This window comes from Grammomys surdaster, unplaced genomic scaffold, assembly GCF_004785775.1.
Source record: "Grammomys surdaster isolate TR1022 unplaced genomic scaffold, NIH_TR_1.0 191, whole genome shotgun sequence".
In the NCBI taxonomy this organism is placed as follows: Eukaryota; Metazoa; Chordata; class Mammalia; order Rodentia; family Muridae; genus Grammomys; species Grammomys surdaster.
The window spans coordinates 4,758,426-4,779,885 of NW_021604636.1; the positions used below are offsets into that span (position 1 = coordinate 4,758,426).

The 21,460-nt window shown below is 37.4% G+C and overlaps 1 protein-coding gene across 1 annotated transcript in view; it reads left to right on the forward strand.

The window, feature by feature from the left end:
• The window catches only part of Ifih1 (interferon induced with helicase C domain 1), a 48,718-nt gene that overhangs the window by 15,872 nt on the left and 11,386 nt on the right, over positions 1-21,460 (forward strand). The window contains exons 4-8 of the mRNA XM_028769211.1: positions 7,164-7,268; positions 13,083-13,306; positions 18,023-18,233; positions 18,624-18,841; positions 19,971-20,087. Of these exons, the coding sequence (XP_028625044.1) occupies positions 7,164-7,268; positions 13,083-13,306; positions 18,023-18,233; positions 18,624-18,841; positions 19,971-20,087 (875 nt within the window). The remainder of the gene's footprint in view (positions 1-7,163; positions 7,269-13,082; positions 13,307-18,022; positions 18,234-18,623; positions 18,842-19,970; positions 20,088-21,460) is intronic.

A 21,460-nucleotide genomic window follows, 5' to 3' on the forward strand; every position in this document is an offset into this window, starting at 1 on the left:
CCAATCTGTCACAGCACTTTTGTTGTTGTTGTTTTGTGTTGTTTTTTTATGTTGTTGTTTTGTGTGTTTTTTTTCCTTTTCATAGACCAAAGTCCAATCATAGGCTTGGTCTATACTTATTTCTGTGAAAGTGTCACAAAATTTATCCTTGCACTTAAGGATCAGAGTAATGTTCCATATCACTATCCTATAGAAAATCTAGTGATTTTTAGAAACCTAGAAGTAAATGCCACAACATTTGAAGCTAAAGGAAGATCATTGTGGTAGCAGTCTATTACTGTTTCAGAATTGGCTCAAATTAAGTGAGCTATCCTTTATATTTTCTTAAATTTAGTTATTACCATTGAGTACTGAGGATTTACAGTACTACTGGGGCCATTTAAGGGTAGATAGTAATTTGAAGAGAGAGGGAGGGGAAGGAGGGAGTATGGATATGTTGGAACTAATGCTTATAAAGGGGTTTATGTTTCTTTTTTTTTTTTCAAACTGAGCATGTTACATGACTCACACCTGCACAGCTGTCCTAAAAGGGTATCAACCAGTCATCCAGAGTTCAGGGTTAATGCCATGAGTATTTTTTTATCAGTATGAAAACTAATGTGCATTTTGAAAGTGAGATTAATATAGACTGGGTTTACTTTATCACACAAACACCATTTTTAGCAGAATCATAACAAAGTGACCATTTAAAATTTTAATTTGATTATCAGATCTTTCCTTCTCCATCCTGAGTTGTGAGTAAGGACTGAAAGCCAGACTAGTAGCAAGAAAGAAGTGAGTTGGTCAGATCACACCAAACCATTGTGTTTATATCTTAAAATTATATGATCTGGATTAGAAAACATATATCACATGCTCCCAAAGAGAAACAGTAACCAAACCATGGAAAATCAATAGAAAGAGAAAAAAAGCCCCAAATCTAGGTGTTAAAGGGCTCAGAGGCAGACATGAGAGGGAAGGAAGGTTACCCCAAAGAATCTTAGCTAGCAGGGAAGGATAAACATTCATCTGAGCCACGGAGGGCTGGCCTTCTGGTAGGTTTGTGAACAGGGGTGACTGATAACATTTCAGGCTGAGTGAACGCCACCAGTAAAGGAAGTTATAAGAAAGACTGAAGTGTGTCATAAATGTGAGGTAAGAGAGTTACAGGAGACAGAAATACAAGTTAAGACCTCTAAGACTGAAGAGATCTAGTGTGTCCCTCTAAGAGATTTCTCCTATTGCTCCCTCAAGGCAGCAAAACAAAACAAACAAAAAAACTCCCTTAAAATTAATAACTTATTGTCTGGATATTTATAAAATACCATTGCAATGCATGTAAGAAATTATTCTGACATTGTGAGCTTGACATTGCTCACAATGAGAAGATTTATGCCTTGGAACTCGACAATTATTTTAATCTCCTATGAAAGCCTGTTGTTGAGCATTACCTGTGAACCCTTAATGATATCTGCACCTGCACTTCCCTTCTGTCTGGTTAGGGTTGCTTAGATCCTTCAGCCTTTCCAATGGCCATCTATGAATTTAAAACATTTCCAGTTCATCTCCTTCTCTCTTCCAGTCCATGGGCCCTGTTAATGTCAAAACTTCTAGTGTGGTCATCAAGATGTACACGTTGTGATTGACCACACTCTAGAACATTGTACCTTCATCATTAAGTTAAGTTAAGGGACAAGCTCATCTGGTAGGTGGGTGTAGTCACTTTTAAACCCCTATATTTTAATAATGTTCTTTCTGTGTTTGGACCCCGGAGCAAAGGATAACAGGCAGGGATAATACAAGTTAAGCCAACATCATTACACAGAATTCACATTTAATTCTAGCTGACATATTTCAGCACATGCACACACACACACGCACACACATACCACATCACACACATACACACACACACACACACACACACACACACACACACACACATCTATAAACAGGATAGCCATGTGGGCCTGTGGCTCTGAGAGAGATTTTCTTTTTCTCTTTGGGGAACTCATTTCCTAGAAGCTTGGATCCAGGATAGAATATGCAAGGTGGGTGGAGGTGGCTTCTCTCCATTCTGCAGGAACACATGTTCCCTGGCACAGAGAGCGAACTATGACAGACCAAAATGTGAGCGTGTGTGTAGATCCATATACATAGAGCTGAAAATAAAAGTAATCTATTTCCTCTCAAAGAAAAGATTGTTATTTCTAAAGAAAGGGAAATATGTATTATTAGCAGTATGAAAGTAAGCACATTTAAGGGGTCCACGCAGCCTTGGGTCTGTGCCAACATGAGGATGTGCTTCAAGCTTTTGGCATAATCTTTGACAAGAGGATTATGAAACTGGAGGAAAGGTAGGTTCAAGTACAAGGCAAGGTCACAGTTAGAGAAAAGTAAGACTACACTGGGAGATGAAATTCAGTGAGGTGTAGACCCTGTCCCTACCAGCTCCGGGAAGAATAGAACAGGGAGTAGTGTTCTTCGCCAAGGTACCTGGAAGTTCTCTTCCCTGCGGCTGTTTCCTGCTGGATGTAAATCCACTTTCCATCATGGAGAAGCTGTGATGGGTTGTTGCAAGAATGAAAAGGTAGAGTCTGCAGAGTGAAAAGTTTCTAGGCTAGGAGAAAGTCTACCTGTAGGGAGAAGTTAACACAGTATTATTTGTTCATTGCTTGCTATACTAGTATATTCCAGCAGAGGGCAGACGTTGCATTAAAATGAATCTAAACTCACCAACCCCCCCCACCCCCGCATTTTTCACTTTCAGTATTTTATTGTAACTTTTTTTCTGGTTTCTAAACGATTTAAAAATGTTTTAAAAGTATTTAAGGTCTATAACATTCTAAAAAATACAAAATTTGTTAGATTCCAGTAATATTTTTTACTATTACCAAAATATTCAAAACGTGTTTCCAAAATGAAGAGATTTTTGCCCCACACACATGAATTTTTCAGCCTCTCTTAGAGACTTACTGTCATTGTAAGCAAAGCTGTTGTTTTTATCTTAATTGTGAAGTTATTATTCTTTATTTTTTTCTTATTTTGAAAATCCATTCTATCTCTTAATTGAACAAGTATAATTTTCTTTGGTTCCAATGAATTCGATATAGACAACTATATTAATAGACATGAGTGCCATTTTCAAATTTATTTCATAGTTGGCTTTGATAATTCCCTTAGAAGAAAGTGACATATGTCATTATCAATTAAACCTATTTAACACTTTGATTCCAATATTCGATACAAGTCTACAAGAGTTTGAATTTGTTTCCCTTTAAAATGCTTGTCTCTGGTTTAACAGGATCATTATTACAATAAAATTTAAAACTATAGAAGCAACTATCTGTATTTTTAAATAAAAGCAAGCCACCTGTGAGCAGTGGCTGAGTTCAGATCTGGCAATCTTCAATGGTCTCTAAAGCACCTGTTCTCTTCACAGCGAAGCCCTGCCTCCAGCCTCTATTTTGTGTGTCTTCTTTAAGAGGAAACATGCATGACTATGGATATTAGAACCTCCCAGATTGACCTGCCTTGAAAAATTCAAAGACAAAACAAGAGAATTCTAAGTAAATCAGTTGTAGCAATTCAATTTTGGTACATAATCTTAAAACATTCTTTGTTGTTGCTGTAACATAGCACATCAACAATTTCTTGATACTGCTTCTCTGTAGGTGTATGTCTGTGTATGTGCGGGCATGTGCTCATGCACATGTGTATGCACATTTTTGTTTTATTGCTTTTTATTTTATTTTATTTTATTTTATTTTATTTTATTTTATTTTATTTTATTTTATTTGTTGGATATTTTCCTTATTTAAATTGAATTCAAACTGAAAACCTTCGGGGAAGGAAGTTTCAGTGTTTCTGGAGATACCCTATTTTCTTTATTGTTAAATTTGTTTTCTTTTTAATACCTCCATTTCTAAGAAAGAACAAATAAAATTGTACACAAATGTGCTGCTAGGGAAACTACATTATTTTTCATGAGGAGAAGCTGAGGGTTTGTATACACCTTAAACAAAGCAATGGAGCACTCTGTCCTCCTTTTGACTGTTTCAGCTATCTCTAACAGAGTTGCTGCAACTGAGTTTGTGCACCACAGACAGAAGCACCCCTCGGTGCTATGTGTGCAAACGTGAGTGTAGAGGGATGGGTGAAAGTTGGTGTCCCTCCATGAGTCAGAATATATTAGCAAAGTGCAAACATCTCTCTAACTTGTTTCTTGGAAAGATAAGATGGTTTGGGCTTTATGGAAAATTTGACATTACAATGAAAGTGATTTCTTAAAGGGAGCTTCAGTTCCTTTAGCATCAAGGATGCAGAAGCTTACAGACTCTGCACACAAATGATGAGCCATGCTCGCTGTGAAGCACTGAGATGCTGGGTGACATGGATGGGTCGTTTAACCTCTCTGAATATTGGTTTCTCACCTATAAAGTTGAGTTGCTAATAGAGGTGTCTACTGCAGAAGACGCTATCATAATTTGCATTACATCTGGGGGGAAAGTTCTGAGCTCAGTGTTTTGACACCATGCAAGATTTGATTGTGAAATCTGCATAACCAAATAATGAACTTAATCAACCACGCTCTGTATTTAGTAGCAGTACTAATTATTATTATCAATTAATAATTATCAATGAATTATCTGTATACTCTCTATAAAGCTTCCACCATAAACTTACATATGCTAGAAGAAAGCTGGGGGAAAAATCTTGACTTCACTTATGCTGAGAATGAGTTTAAGATAATAGTTTAATTGCTAGCTGTAGGAAAATGAAAGGAAAGGTCAAATAGGATTTCCATTTCTATTGCACTCATTGGAAAAATTTATCAGGAACAATATCTAATTTCTAGATTGTATTTATTGACATTTTCCAGCAACTTTAATATACTCAAGCTCTCAACTCTACATTTAAAATAACAAATGGAAAATATGCCGAAATTTACTTTTTGCCACAGAAATCTTGGCCTATATGTCTAGACGTGGAATTATCTTTGCACTGACATTTTCCCATCTCATTTTACACCTTGCCTTTCCCTTACAAATCATATTCTCTTTTCATCAGTACATCTGCCCAAAACGCTCTTCGACTTGACAGTTCTATCCCACACTCGCCTCTGAGCTTCTAACAAGACATACCTCTGGGAATTGCAAAGTGCCATATTTAAAATCTCTCTGTGAGATATACAGGTTTTCCCGTGTAATCATGAGGGATTCCTCAAATCTGAGTTCCGGAGCTAATCTATGACAACTGATAAGCACAGTATTTTCACATTAGTGTATTTATGTTGTGCTAATATACTTAAACAGTATGTATGTCCATTGAGAGTCTTCACACCACTTCCTTTTCAGCTTTTAATCTTTAATGATGATGTCTTACATATTTGATTAGCATGGGCTGAAATTCCATGATATCTTTCTACAAAAATGGACTAAATCAAAATGTAGGGAGAGGCCTAACATGCCCAGAACATACTCCATAGAGACAAAGGTACACAAGAAAAATCAAGGAATTACTGATACACACAAGGCGTGAAGGACTCTCAAATATTTTACTCTAAGTTAAAAGAAGGTTGTGTGCTGCGTGAATCCACTTATATGACAGTCTGGAAAGGGCCAAGTTGTGGAGCCTGAAACCAGACCAGAGATAGACAAGGGACATCAGGAAAGTATCGAGAGCAAAGAAGCTTAAAGGGACTAGATAGAAACATCTTCATTGTAGTAGTGGTTTCAGGCGGAACGGGATGCATTTGTCTAACTCATTAACCATACACTCAAAAAGAGTGACCTTTATAATGAAGCTATAATCATCAGATTCAGAATGACTAACCACATAAAATAAAGAACATACTGGTAACCTTGAACTGTACATCTTCTCCTTCTCATCTCAAGCTGTACCAATAATATACAATGTATTTGTTTTCATCTATTTCTATTTCAGTGCTAAAAAATATGACACTGATAGGTTTTGGCCTTTATGTCTAGAAGTGGAATTACAATGATCGTAGTTTTAAATTACTAACAGGTATCATAACGTAAAGTTTAATAGTGTTTGGAGATGAAATGGTAATTGCCTAGCAAGCTATAAGTATAAATATTACACAATAGAATTAATTACAAGGACCTTATAAAATGGGATAGGATATCCTTTTTATAGGGTAAATATACCTAGGACATATAGGGAGAATAGTATCATTTGATTTCCATTTCAATTAAGCTCTTCTGCCGGCGGAATTTTGTGTCTAGCATTGCACAGTAGTTATCAAGTTAGGAAAGGTAATTGATACCACACCCATCTTACATAAGAGGGGCCTAGGATCACAGCAACCTGAACAGCAAGTTTCACCAGCCTTTCTGATTCCAAGTCAGCTTCAAGAACTCCTGTGCCCTGAGATTTCTTAGTTGAATGTGAGCGCTCATCCTTGACAATGAGATGGCATACATCTTTGGAGATAAGCTGGAAAAGAAAGAAGGATGTCAAAAAGGAATGACCCTGACCTGGGAGAGCAGCAATGGAATTCAGTGAAGGGCATACACTTGCCATTCATGTTTCTGGTGGATGGCAGCTTCCTATAATTATAGTAAAGAGAAACATTTCCAGACTCACAGACTCTAGCAAATGTAATGCCAAACGTCAGTCATACTCTCTTTGAGAAGATCCGTTTTGAGCTCCTTAAATTCATGTTTATTTATCTCTGAAAGGATAATTCAATATCTGGTCAGCAGGTCTGTATACTTTATTAAATTTTACACCTTGCTCATTCCACTGTCATTTTACATAGAACAGCCCAATGGTTTTTATACTATTTTTTTGTTGTTTAAATGTTACTTTTAAGCTTAGAGATTCTTTTTCAGGAGACAGAATTTATGTTATGTGTACAGGTAAGATCCATAATTCAAACCACAAATGTGCAGGAATTCACATTTACTTTCCTGTTGGGTGTGAAGGACTGTGGGTAGGTAACGGGGATTTGAGTCATTCTGGGCGGCTGCTCATCCCTAGTGGAATGCTTTCAGTGGAGCCTGTGAGAAACTCTTTACCTTTTATTCAGGCTTGCTTGGGTGTGCCTTCCCCACTTGCATTGAACTGTATGTACTGTGTGCTGTAGAGGTGTGCAGTTAAAATACGTTTATTCTCAGAAATATTTTTTAAATATTTTAAAATGTTTTCCTTTGCAGAATCAGACACAAGTTTGGCAGAAGGAAGTGTCAGCTGCTTCGATGAAAGTCTTGGACATAACAGCAACATGGGCAGGGATTCAGGCACCATGGGAAGTGATTCAGGTACTGCCTAACTGTTGTGTAAACCTGAAAAAAAAGTGTGAAATAAGACACCATAGAGTGGAACGCACGGGGGCTGTGCGTAGCCTCCCTAATGGATTTATGCAATTAAAGCAATTTTTTTTTTCAACAGCGAGTCATTTTGGAACTTTGCCACTTACTTTCTTTAACAGTATAACTTGCTCAAGTCTTACAAGGAAACTATAATCTTGGTCTAGTGTGTGTCTTTTGGTCAGACATAAGCCACGTTTCATAGACTTGTGTAGCCTATTCTATTCACTATTCACGGGATCTGCTCGAGTTAATTTAACTGCACTTACATTCTTTGTGAAGTTTGTCGTATTTATCTCTTACAGGATTATTTTTTACTGTCAAATGTACCAAGACAGGAAATTAATACTGCAGACAAAATTAATGTGACTACAGATAATAAATAGGGCCCCTCTTAAAACGAGAGTCTAGCTAGACATCACACATAAAGCTGAGTGGGATCTGATTTAGATGCAGGAGTAGCAGAGCAAGCATGGGGTTTTGGTCAGTAAAGGAAAACTTGAGTAGGTATCTCCCATCCCACTCTCCGTATCGGCTGCCTCTCACACTCGCAGGAAGTGAGAACCCCTGCTTCCAGTGTCCCCCACTTTTATCAATACTTCCTCTTATTAGACTTCCAAACTTGTCAGCTTGGTCGATGCGAATTCTCTTTCTATCTCTTGAATGTGTGGTTACCGAGAGCTGGAGGGTTAGCATCTTTTGACTGTGGCTGATGGGTTATTGATGTCCTACTGTTCACCTTTCGATATTAGCCTCAAAGTCTGAAGAAAATGCACTGCAAAAATTAACAAGCAAAACGAGTTGGCAATGAGCCAGTTAAGGACCAGAAGAAAACTGACAAATTAAGAAATAAGTTACCTTGTTCTTCTTTGTGATTGGGTTGCTTCTACTTAGAAAATATTGTGTGATTCATTATGTTCTGCATTGTCAGATTTATAGGGGGAAAAGATTTTGCATAGGCATGGTCATTTGCCTTAAAAGTGTTTGAAGTCAGATTACACCATGCTTCATATATAGATACATATATATATGATGTGTGTGTATGTATATATGTATATATATTTCCCTCTGAGCACTCCTGCATCCTTTATAAGTTAGTGTGAGGAAAGCCAGTTCACCAAATGTCAGTCATGACTTTGTCATTTAAAAAACAGTGGTGGAAGTCAGTTTGTTTTCTGTTCAGTATGGTCAGTGTTAAGTTCTCCATGTGGATTGAATTTGATATTCTGTCTTTGTTGCAAAATAGTTAAATTTAATACCATTTCTACTGTATGCCACTGATGCTAGAACTCTAAATAGACTCTAGCTGATAGTTACGATCCATATGGGTTGTTTTAAGCTGCTTTGCCCTATCCTAATTTGTATTTCTCTAAGTAAGAGCTTTTCAACAATATTCATTCACTCAATAAATATCTAAAACGCATCCTCTATTTGCAGGGCATTTTGCCTACTTAGAGCTGTTAGCAAATGTATTTGCTGATTTCTAGACTTCAGTGTGGCATGAAAGACATGATAAATCTGAGCACAACCTACTTTTGAAAAGCAAATACATTTTCAAAGGCAAATAACATTTTTAAAAGCAAATGCACTTTCCAAGGATGCCCTTCAAGGTCTAGATGGGTCAATATTTAGGAGCAAATAATGATTTTGCATAGTGGGCAATAAAATTGAAAAGTGATAACATTTGTGAAATATTTGACCCTTAAGTGTGTACTAAAGCCAAGTAGAAGTTGCTTAATAAGAGCTTTTGGCAAATTGCTGGAAGGTTAAATGCACATTGGCTCATTGAATAATACTGAAAGAACTGAAATTGTTTTCACCTTTTAGGCTGATGTCATAAAGGACCTTAATCTCCATATCATTAATCCCCCTTCAAAGGTGACATAGGCAATCATATTATGATCTTTGTAGACATATCATACTAGAGTAGAACATGATTGCTCACACTTTTCAGGCTTAAATAGTCTAATTAGGTTACCAGATTTCTCCTTCCCCCATTTTTAGAAAGATATATTGCTTCTTAAAGCAGTGACACTTTTATCAATCCATATTGACCTGATATGGAGAATGTGCCTCCTGCTATTTTGAGAAGATGTCTATTAATATTTGCCCAATAGGAATGTTTTTCCCCCGTGGTTACACACTATAGGTAAGACGATGCTTTGTCGATTTCAAACACATGCAGCGGCAGACCTTTCCTCTCCAAGAATAACTCAGCTGTCAAAATCCATGTGAGAATGAAATTTGCCACATGGTGTACTTCCAATAGAATATTATTATTTAAACTCTATTTCATTTCATTTCTGACCATTTACATGTTGTAATGTAATTTAAAGATCTTCAACTGGCTTTTATTTTTAAAGGGAATGTGCAATGTATTTCAAAGCCTGTCACTTTTTAAAATACCATTTTCATTATTGGGTCTAATTGATTATAACCTGGGTTATATTGATGATATAATTGGGTCATGTTGGTTACATAATTGGGTTATATTGATTACATCAGAGAGAGGAAAGAATAAATAAATAAACCAAAACGAATCATTTAGTTTTTGCTTGATACTGGCTCATGGCTCATTGATTCCGGCCCAGTTTTCTCCTTCTGGTGATAGAGAAGATGAAACTCTTTTTTTTTTTCATTGCTTATATGGATGATTTTTTCCATCCTTGTGTCAAAAGATGTGATAAGGCAAGAATCAGGCAGAATATTTAGCACTAACCCAGCATATTTCTTTGGATGCTTTTCTCACATGGAATTTAACTCTATTTTTCTTTTCCAAATCCACTCTATTTTTCTGTTTTAAATCTCTCCGCTGCCCACTGGACCTCCTAGTCTTCAATCAAAAATATATAAGATCGTTTATTTACCTAGACTGATATATCCTGTAAATTATATATTACCTCAGTTTCTTATACCGAGGTCCTTTGGGAAACAAATTCACAGGCTGGATAGGTGGTTCAGCAGATAGAGGTTAGGCTCACAACCAAAAATATAAGAGAAATAAATTCACTTTGGCAAGGTAGCATATATAGGTGCCTTCAGAATGAATTACTGGTACATAATCAGTTCAGTAGCAGTGAAACCTTGTAACTTTGGTTCTGGAGTCAAATCTTAAAAGCAACAGACCTTTGACTCTTTTAATCCCTTTTAGTTCTGATAACACAGTAAAAACCCATCTTATTCTATTTTTCTCTTTTCTCGTCCCTTAACCCCATACTTGACAAGAAACAACTTAGAGGAAGAAAGAATTACTGTAGCCTGTGGTTTAGTGGCTAACAGTCCACCATGGTGTTGCCAGCATGTCACTCTCTGCTGCAGAAGCTGGGGAGTGAATTGTCTGCTTATTTCTCTTGCAGCCGAAAAGGAAGCAAGTTGTTCAGGCTGTAACTCTCAAAGATTTCCCCCAGGTCAGCCCAGTTACCCACTTCCTCCAACTAGACCCACCCCCATCCAGAGTGTCTTCCCAAAGCAGAGCTACCTTCGAAGGACGCAGGAGACTGTGAGACACTTCACTTTCAGACTCTGACATGGGCATTGGGAGCTCACTCATTTTATTTGGGTTTTGGGCTTCTGGAAGAGAGATCTAGGAAATCCTTAGGTTTTTTTGTGTGTTTCTTTTTTCTCTAACTTTTGCTACCAAACGATACAATAGAAAACAACACTCAAAGTGGGAAAATTATTACCAGAAAGTATAGACAATTACTCTGAGGAATGCAACATTTTATTGTTTTTGAATTTATACCAAAATTTTGATAGAGTAAAATTAATGAAGAATTTATTGATATAGATTTCTGTATCTTGATTTAGATACTGCTTAAAATATATCTTTCATTATAAACTTGCTCTTTTGGGAAAGTTGGGTAATTGATGCTTTTAGCAGAAGAAATATTAGAATTTTCATTACCAAAAAGAGCCACCTGGTGGAAACGAATTGTTATCATTAAATAAATCTGAACCTCACAGAAATATACTAGGACGTGAACTTAAAATGCTGATGATTTTGTTTTTCATAAGAAACATTAAACGACTCAGTGGATGATCCAACCATAGCTTAAATGTATTGCATCTGTGGTTATTCATGCGTAGAAGGCAAATATCCTACTTACTTGGTAGATGGCTCTCACTAAGTGGTATTTGGTGTGAATTTTCCTACCTGTTCAGATAGTTCTGTCTCAGCAAGTTAAAACCCACGTAAACAGAATCAACGGTTTGAGGAAATGGAACTGTCGGCAGGTTTTTTAAAGTTAATGGGGTGGTGTTAGGCTGGTCTTATTGTGGCCATTGATAAGGGAATGAGCACTCCTTTCGTGCGTGCTGAAGTACTGATAAGCACTGTCATCTCATCTTTTCTGATGCTGTAAAGCACAGGTGGACATTTAGGTTGAAATAATATTTGTTTTCCTGCATTCCACGTTGCGGGCGGTGAATTTTAGATCCTTTCCTCTTGGCTAGGAAGATGGGAAGACACGATCCCTTCTGAACAAAATATATCTAAACCAAGACATGTCGTAATGAAATTATTCTAGCATTTATAAAATCACTATGTTAGCATTTACTTTGTTAGCATTTTTTTAAATTTAAGAATGTACATTATGGAAATACTCATAATGTATTTTAATTTGAGTTTCAAGAGAACAAATGTATGGAGTCTTGCATATCAGGAAATAATAAAAGGCAAACTAAAACTATGTGGCAAAATTGATGACAGTTTAGCTTAAAACTATACAATTCTGTTGTATCATTTGATGCAAACATTACTAATTAAAGGCCAATATAGGAAATGCTTTCCTACTGTTCTCTAAATGTGCTTTACAGCCTAGTAGCCTCAAATGCAAGTGCTCTCCCCATTCTCCGTCTCTTTGACTCTGTCTTTCTCTGTCTTTCTCTGTTTCTCTGTCTGTCTCCCTCACACACACACACACACACACACACACACACACACACGCTCATGTGCGGATACACACACACACAGTGGCACCTCTTCCTGTCTGCAAGTGCCACCTGTACAGATTCTGTCAACTGTGCATCCAAACTACATTTTAAAATTTATACTGAACACACAGAAATATTTTGTCATTACTCCTTTAACAATAAAAAATGGCTTTTTATAAAGCATTTACACTATATCGGATTTGTAAGGAGAAATAATTTGCAAGAAGCTATATATGCACACTACATACAAGTGATGTTCCAGTTTACATGCAGCCCCTAAGCTCCTAAAGCCCCACAGATACCAGTAGATGACAGCAGGCATGTGCTTTGTGGCATTTAGTTATCAGATGATATTTTAGCAAACTAAAGAAGTAGTTTCAGCTGATATTTTTCTTTCTTTTTAATAAAAAATAACGGATGTGAGAGTAGTGAGGACTAATCAGCCTTCCTTTCTAGCCCGCCTTGCTTTAACTCGAGGAGGACTAAGAGAAACCCAGAGGACAAGAGACTGAGCAAAGACCTGAGAAACCCCGTGCATTAGTGACATGAACCAACAAGCCCACACAACATCCTTTCTGTGATCCAAGCGGGGAAGTGTTCTCTCTTTGAGAACTCCTCCCCAAGGTCGCAGTGCCGTTAATGCACTCCATCATAGGGAACCTGGATCATGCCCTGAAAAACGGAGCTGACTCAGAAAACAGAAAGTGAGGTGGTTTGGAACACAGAGCACAGGACCTTAAACCGCTAAATCCTGTCTGCAGTTTCGGGGCTTCCAAACCTTCGTGTCTTGGTTGCCTTTCTCTTACGCCACTTTTCCATTTTTGCTTCCCTCAGATGAAAGTATCATCGGGACAAAAAGAGCATCTCCTGAACCAGAACTGCAGCTCAGGCCTTACCAAATGGAAGTGGCCCAACCAGCTCTGGAAGGGAAGAATATTATTATCTGCCTCCCCACGGGGAGTGGGAAAACCAGAGTGGCTGTTTACATCACCAAAGATCACTTAGACAAGAAGAAGCAGGCGTCTGAATCCGGGAAGGTTATCGTCCTTGTCAATAAGGTATATATGTGCTCCTGTGTTCCCCTTTGTGTCAATACTCTCACTTTTGTGTCATTATGCCGAAGTTTTTAGATGATAGCATTCGTAGCACCAAATCACACCCAGATTCATTTAATTAGTTATAATGTCAAATAATCCGTTTTTTTTATTTTTATCTTTAAGCTATATATCTAAACTTCAATAGACTAACTTCAAATTTGATTTTTTTCATGAAACTGGAGTATTAAGCCAGATAGTTCTAACTTACATATAAAAATTAAATTTGCCAACACACACACTCTTAAGTCCAAAGGATGTGAGCCTGTGTGGCCGGAAAATGAGTATCAACTACCTTCTTCTAAAATGTCTTTAGCCACTAATCTTTAACGAAACATTGTATATACTCGTTATCCAGAACATACAGAGGGTGTCTGAAAGATAAAGAAAAACTAATTGACTATTTTTACCCAATTGTACATAAATATATATTATATTAAATGCTACTGAATTTTTCTTTAAAAATTTATATCCTTTAAAGGTCCTCCAAATCAACATCATACTAACACTGTAAACAAAACTTATTTATTTGAATTTTATTTAGATAGAAGAGAATTTATACACTGGTAGACTGAATAATAATTTTTCTTATTCTATGAAATAAAATTTAGCGTGCTTTTTATGACTAGCCTTTTTCTTATCATCATGTACTTGTTTATAGAAAATACACAAATAGACTTTTAAAACTGCTTGGTATTTTTTAAAGATTTATATTATTCTAAAATGTTTCATAGGAAGCTGCTTTGCCATGTTAAAAATAACATATGTAGGATCCACAACTTGGTGACACCCATCACCATGTTTGAGGTGGACCTGTGTGTACCTTCTGAGCCTGACATGCTCTCCTGGACATGTGCTCAATGTTAGAACTCCTTCCTTAGAACATGCAAGGCCCTGGATTTGAAATCCAGCACTCTCAAAACAAAACAAAGGGACATATTTTTATACTCACCATAGGAAGATTTTTTTTAATTTTCGTTTGCTGGTGATAATGAAACATTAATATTTATTTACCCAAAATCTTTCATTTATTCATTTTTTAAATATAAGTTTAAATTCTACTTCTATCTATCTATTAGCACTTTGATCTCAGACAAATTCAAACATTTTCTAACTTTTTAGTTGTCTGATTTCTCCCTCCCTCCCTCCCTCCCTCCCTCCCTCTCTTTCCTGTGTGTTTGTCTCTGCACTTGAGCATGCTCAAAAATTAAGAGTCTAGTAATGGCTCATTAAATTTTCATATTTCTTTACTTTCTTTATCACCTGGAACTTAATGAAATCAAATACTTTACGTATAGGACAGGATTGAGTCCGAAATCCACAGGGAAAATAATAATGTTGTTAAGTGATTCCAAAGCCACTTACACTGATGTCCTTGATCCTCTACGGCACTTCTGCCATTTTCTGGATCTTAGCCTCACCACCTGTCCTCTCAAAGGTTCCCTTCCCTATTTATCTGTCTCTGTGTCATGTATACCACCACATCTAAATCATGTAGCTTCAAAGCCCAGTAATTATCCTTCATTGATTTTCTCCTCTATTTCCCTCATCTGGTCATAGGACCACAGACTATAAGAGCTGAGAAGACCTTTGTGATGTAGCTTTCTTCCTTTGCGAAGACACGTGTCACTTCTCCTGGTTGAGGCCTGGTACTAAGGAAATTTCCTGTCTTTCAAAACAACCACAGCCATTCTTTCCACATTTGCCACTCAAAGAAATCCATGCATGTGTTCTCTCAAACTCGTGTGTTCTCTGAAACCCAGAGTTGTTCTTTCCTCTGTCATCTTGGAGCATAAACACAACTCTCCTGCTTTGCAACAGCCCTTTACAAAGAAAGGGCAACATCCTGTGGATGCCAGGTCCCATAGTTCCTTTCATTATCGGTCCCAGGCCTCGCAGGATTTGGTATCCTCATAGTCTCCCAGACACAGTGTTGAGCATCAGACAAAATGCGGTAGATGCTGTCTTAGAAATGTGGAATAGAGGAGGGATGAGGTCTAGCTCAGTCCAGGACTGGGTACATTTGTACATGAGAATCCATACTAAGCTAAAACCTTCTTAATTTACTTTTCTACAACTAATTTTCAGGCTTCAATGTAAACGCTCAATATTTTTCTTCTTTATGCTGTCTGATCATTTTAGATCTATTTTTATTAATTTTTTTTGTGTATGAGTGTTTTGCCTCTGTGTGTGTGTGTGTGTGCCTCGTGCATGCCTGATGCCCATGGAAACCATTAGAGAGTGTTGGATCCTCTGAAACTGGAGTTACAGATAGTTGTGAGTTACCATATGGATGCTGGGAATTGAATCTGAGTCCTCTGAAAGAATACCAAGTGTTCTTAACTACTCACTGGGCCACCTTTCCAGCCCTAGATCTAATTTTATAATGGTTTATTGTACCTTTTTTTATATGAACATTCTTTTGCTTGGTGATTTATTCTACTTAGGAATCTTTTGACCCATAAAATTTAGGTATTTCTTATCCATGCATATTTACAGGCACATTTAATGTTTATGATTTTCATTATTTGTATCTATTTTATTGGATTCTTTTGATAATCGAAGCAGATTTTATTGGTTCTATGTGGTCTGTGTGGATCCTGTGCCCACTTTAGCGTAGTCTGTGAGCTAGATACTTAAAAAAAAATCCAAGTACTTAGTATCTGTTTTTAAAAGCTATGAAACTAAACAAAGATATTCCAGTGTTTGTGGCTATGTGTAAATATTTAATAGAGTAATTGAAAATTCCCCATTAACTATCAAAGCTTTTAGTTCTAAATATGAAATCTGAATTTTCCAATGACATTTTCCCATTGACAGCACTGACAACATCACTCAGTCCTCTTTTTCCCCTTCTTGTATTCTTTGAGATGACTAAAGCCTTCATTTACACCATAATCATTTACTGTAAGTTTTCTCTTAAATATATTCAAAGAAACTTCAGCTTTAATTATTGATGTGGGTTTTTTTTTCTCTGAAATCTCTGATTTAGGAATGTAGCATATTCGTGTCTAGCCCACTTATAATATATTTTAGCTTTCAATCTAGAATACAGAAATCTTGGTCTCTAATACCATTTACTTGCGTCTCCATCCTTTCCAAAGTTATAGCCTTCAAGTGCAGAGAGAAATGCAAACACCACCTGTGCTCCCAGACTTTCCATTTCCTATCTAGGGCTTCAACATCACGAGAGAGAAGTCCCAGGTTCCTTCAGATGCTGTAATGCAGCCCCATATGATTCAGCAGAAGTGGGGAGCAGTTGGGCTTGATTAGTCTTGGCACACACTCTGTCACATCTCAGGAAAAGGCTCCAAGAGGACCACACACCTCCCAATTAGCCATGTCAGACTTGCATCTGGCTTCCTCTGTGTCCTTCAGTGGGAAGTCAGTGCCACCCAGAGTGAGTTTCAAGACTGTCCAACAGTGACCACATTATCAGACAATCACATTAGGAGGGGTAGAGTGTACATTCGCCAAAGCCTGGCCTTGACATTCTTCCTATCAGCTTTCTATTTGCCGTAACTATATGCTTCTGGAATTCCATTTTACATCCTCCTAGAAGGAAACTCTCAAAGTAGCTTGACTCAGGTGTTAGAGCAATTGCTTAGCACACATGAAGCAGGGAGTTCTGTCCTCAGTACTACAACCAAATCTTCAAGGAGCATGCTTATAATTCCAGCACTAAAAAGAGGTAGAGACAGAAGGATCAGGAGTTCAAGGTCATCCTAAGCTATATAGGGAGTTCAAGGCCAACCTGGACTCAGGGATTACTCCCTTTCTCAAACAAACAAAAAAAGTAGGAATAAGATAGCCTAACTTGTGTCCTTCTCAGTCTGTGCGGTATTCTGAGTGACTAGCAATTATAGGTGTCACCAAGGTGTCAGCAGCTACTTTCAGCAGATATTGTGACATACTGAGTTGGTTAGAATGGAAGTGAGTTTCCACCTCTCCTACCCTTGCTTGCACTTTGTTTTTATTCAGACACCAAAGCCATTGTGGTAGTTCATTTTCTCCCACACATGCTCATAATAAATGTGCTGATGCTACTGCCCAGTTCCCTGCTCTTTCCAATTTTGTGGTTAGATAGTCTCTAGCAGAATCCTAGGCACTAAGAAAAAATAATCTCTGGAGTCCAACTTGGGTATCCTGAGAACTGTTAAGTAGAATTTAATATTCCACTTAATGGTCACAGCTGACTCTGTTCCACAAATTAAGAATCAATTCAATATCACTCACACTTTCAACTTAACTCTTGACTGACCCACAGCTTACCAGAGCCCCTCCAAGCCTTCCTTTGAGAGGTCAGATGTTCTTCCTCTGTGGTGTCACTGCTGTGTCTCTCTGGAAGAATAATTATATCGTGTGTGATAGGTTGTTCTCTTAGTCATAGAATACATACATACTCGGCAACACTGAGTCACTCTAAGTCAGCAGCCTTATCTTAAATTCCTTTATGTTCTAGATATAATGTCTACATCTAATACAAACACGATGGATACATAATATCAGATGAATAGAAGGCATGATATATAGATGGTGATATCAAACTAACTGATTGAAAGTAAACATTTCTCTTAATAGATCATGTATAATCCTTTGATATTCCTCTGTGCCTTTCATTTTTCTTCACTCTCTATTTTTTATGAAGTTTGAAAAATTCTGTATGTTCTCATTTTTAAGGTAATGTTAGCAGAACAACTTTTCCGAAAAGAGTTCAACCCATTTTTGAAGAAATGGTATCGCATTATTGGATTAAGCGGCGATACCCAGCTGAAAATATCATTTCCAGAAGTTGTCAAATCTTACGATGTTATTATCAGCACAGCTCAAATCCTTGAAAACTCCCTCTTAAATCTGGAGAGTGGAGAAGATGACGGTGTGCAGCTGTCAGGTTGGTTGGAGTGATTATTTTTAGAAAATACAGACTGAGAGAAATATTAAAGATAGTAACAGAGAATGCTTGTTAACTCATCTTTTTATGATGAGAAGTGACCTTAGTTTATTTAAGTTACTTTTTATTTCGCAAGGCTTCATTGAAGCGCTCTACTTCCCTGAAAAAAAAGGACCAAAAACGGAGAAAGGGTTAACTTGATGGCTTGCTTTTGCATAAGCATATCATTACTAAATCATGTACAGTATTCTTCCATTACTTCTAACACACACAAATGCACATGCGTGTGCACAACACACACACACACACACACATGCATGCACACGCACACACATGCAACTTTTGTAACAAGCCGGTTTGGGTAAACAGACCTTCTATCTTTCTGTTAAGACTTTTCCCTCATTATCATTGATGAGTGTCATCACACCAACAAGGAGGCAGTCTACAACAACATCATGAGACGGTATCTGAAGCAGAAGCTGAAAAACAACAGCCTCAAGAAACAAAACAAACCACCAGTTCACCTGCCACAGATACTAGGACTGACAGCTTCACCTGGTGTCGGAGCAGCCAAAAAGCAATCTGAGGCTGAAAAACATATTTTAAATGTAAGTTGCTGAGTTTGTGTATAACCAAAAAAAAAAAAAAATACTATACCAAATGCCCATGGTTCTTAGGATTTTAAATAGTGTCGAGAGTTCACGAGCCAGAAGCTATTTGGTTTGCCTCTAGAAAACAGCCTCTGTCTTCTATACCAAGGTGATAGTCCTGATAAATACCTGGGGTACAGAACAAAGAATGATAGTTTTCATTCCCAATGACTTCTTACTCCATGACTTTCAAAGTGGCATGTTGTCTCTGTCTCTTTCCATTATGTGCTGTTGCGGAACATGGGTTATTCACTCTAAAATAGAAAAGAGGCCAATGCCGTCGTTCCTGCCTTTAATCCTGGCACCAAGGAAGCAGAGCCAAGCAGATAGCTATGAGTTTAGGAGTTGACATAGTGAGTTCCAGACCAACTAGTGCCTCAGAGGAAGACCATCTCAAAATAAAGGCTTGGGGAAGTGGGGAATACAGATGTGAGGATCTTATTATTAAAGGTGCACTAACCAGCTTCCCCAGATGGGGTGTCATTTAAAGCACTGCCGTTGATCTCAAGTGGTAAGTAGGTCAGAGTGCTTAAGCCTCTCATTGTATGTAGTTTGATAGAAATTATTAAAGCAAACAAGAGTCAGAAAAGGATTGGCTGCAAGACTCAACTCATTACTGGGATAAAGGCCTAACTTCTACCTATGATCTAGGCACAAAGACTAAGGCAGCTCCTCCCAGTGTGCTGTCTTTTTTGTATAGACAATAATGGGAGTATGGTCCATGAACATCAACATGAGCGTGAAGATGGCTGCCTGATATAATCAGGTAATAGTTTCTCCATAGTTAATGCCTGTTAATTTGTACAATTTTTCTAGTTTTTTAAGGCTTATGTTACAGCGACAAAATGAAAATCTAGAATTAGACTCCAAATATACTTTTGGAAGACAGCAGAGCAAATAGTATTGATTATCATTGGTTAATGAAATCCACAGTAAGCAGTGCTAAAATGCCGCATTCAGTGAATAACGCTGACTACTTTCTAGATGGTATGCCACATATTTATGCTAAAATGCCTACTGTAATTGCCTTACACCAACGTATACATTCGGTTGTAAGAAAGGAAGGCTTAAAGTGTCTCTTTTCCAGATATGTGCCAATCTCGATGCCTTTACCATTAAAACAGTGAAAGAGAATCTTGGTCAACTCAAACACCAAATAAAGGAACCATGCAAGAAGTTTGTGATTGCTGATGACACCAGAGAAGTAAGAACAGCATTTTTATATGTATTTACCTGACAATACCATATCCAATGGGATATTTTACAGTATTCTCTGTCTGAATACTACCTTCTAACATTTTTCTCAAACAAGCCATAATTTTATGCCTTAAAAAAAATTGATAGGAGGCAGCAAAGACTGCTACTAATTATCACCACCATACTCTTCCTTCTGGCTTATGTGTGACATAGCTTAGTGCATGGCTACTTCTGAATCTTGGAGGAGTCGAAGTATAGAGCCGGGGAGCATTAGACAGGTAAGCTAGAGGGAGTGTGGGAGTTGGTACCCTCTTTAAGGCTTCAGTGTTTGCCGGATTAGCTTTTTACCATTCCAGGGAAAAATTTTGTTGCAGTTGGCAATGACAATAGAAATCCTCATTTTCATTTTTTTCTCTTTGAAAACAGACTATTAAAAATGAAAAATTTAAAGTACTGGTGCTTTCCTGGTGAATGTTTTCACCGATTAAAAAAACAATCAACTTGTAGTCAGTTTGGCCGTTATGTTCAGTAGATTATTCCAATCTTTTCTTTTGTAGAATTGGAAATGTGATAAGTCTTAGAAATGTAAAATAAGTTTAATTCCACTGAGAATCTGCCATCTGCCTCATAAGGCTACTAGGATTAAGTGAGGAGGTTATGTGTGCAGTAGGTCAGACTCAGAGTGCAGTGGGCACCACACCAGAGCCAGTGGGCAACCTCCGCAGTGCACTGTTCATTCTGAAATGGAGCTGCCAGCATGTTGATTATGCTCTATTTGCTTTTACATTTTTCTCTCTTGGATTTAACTGAGGAGCTCAAAATTCCTGCTTGTATTCTTGATCCTCCCCCCCAAAAAACAACCATTTCTCCGGCTATTCTTTTGAATATATATAAAATATATAATGGTGAATATAATATAACTCACCATTCTTTTTTGGCTTAACTTTTACAATTACTCTTCATTAAAGTGTGATGCATGGGAAAAGCACAAAATGTATTTGTGGATTTTCATAAACTGACAAACTTATGCAAACATAAAAATTAGGTAAAGAGTCAGTTCATTACAAGATCCTCAAAACCCCCCCTTTTCAGTCCCATGTCAAGGGAAACTATTAGTTTTGACTCATTTTGAACTTTATCCAAGTTCAATCACATAACATACATTCTTTGATATCTGGATTTTTTTCCCAAAGTATGCCAATTGCTTTTTATTTTGGAAGTAATAGTACTGAAGCCTGTTGTCATGTAGTTTTGGCTACACTGCTTTGTGCTCCTGACTGGCTGCAGGTATGCACCCGCTCAGGAGCTATCTAAATCTGCTCCTGGATGAAAGACACACACACACACACACACACACACACACACACACACACACACACA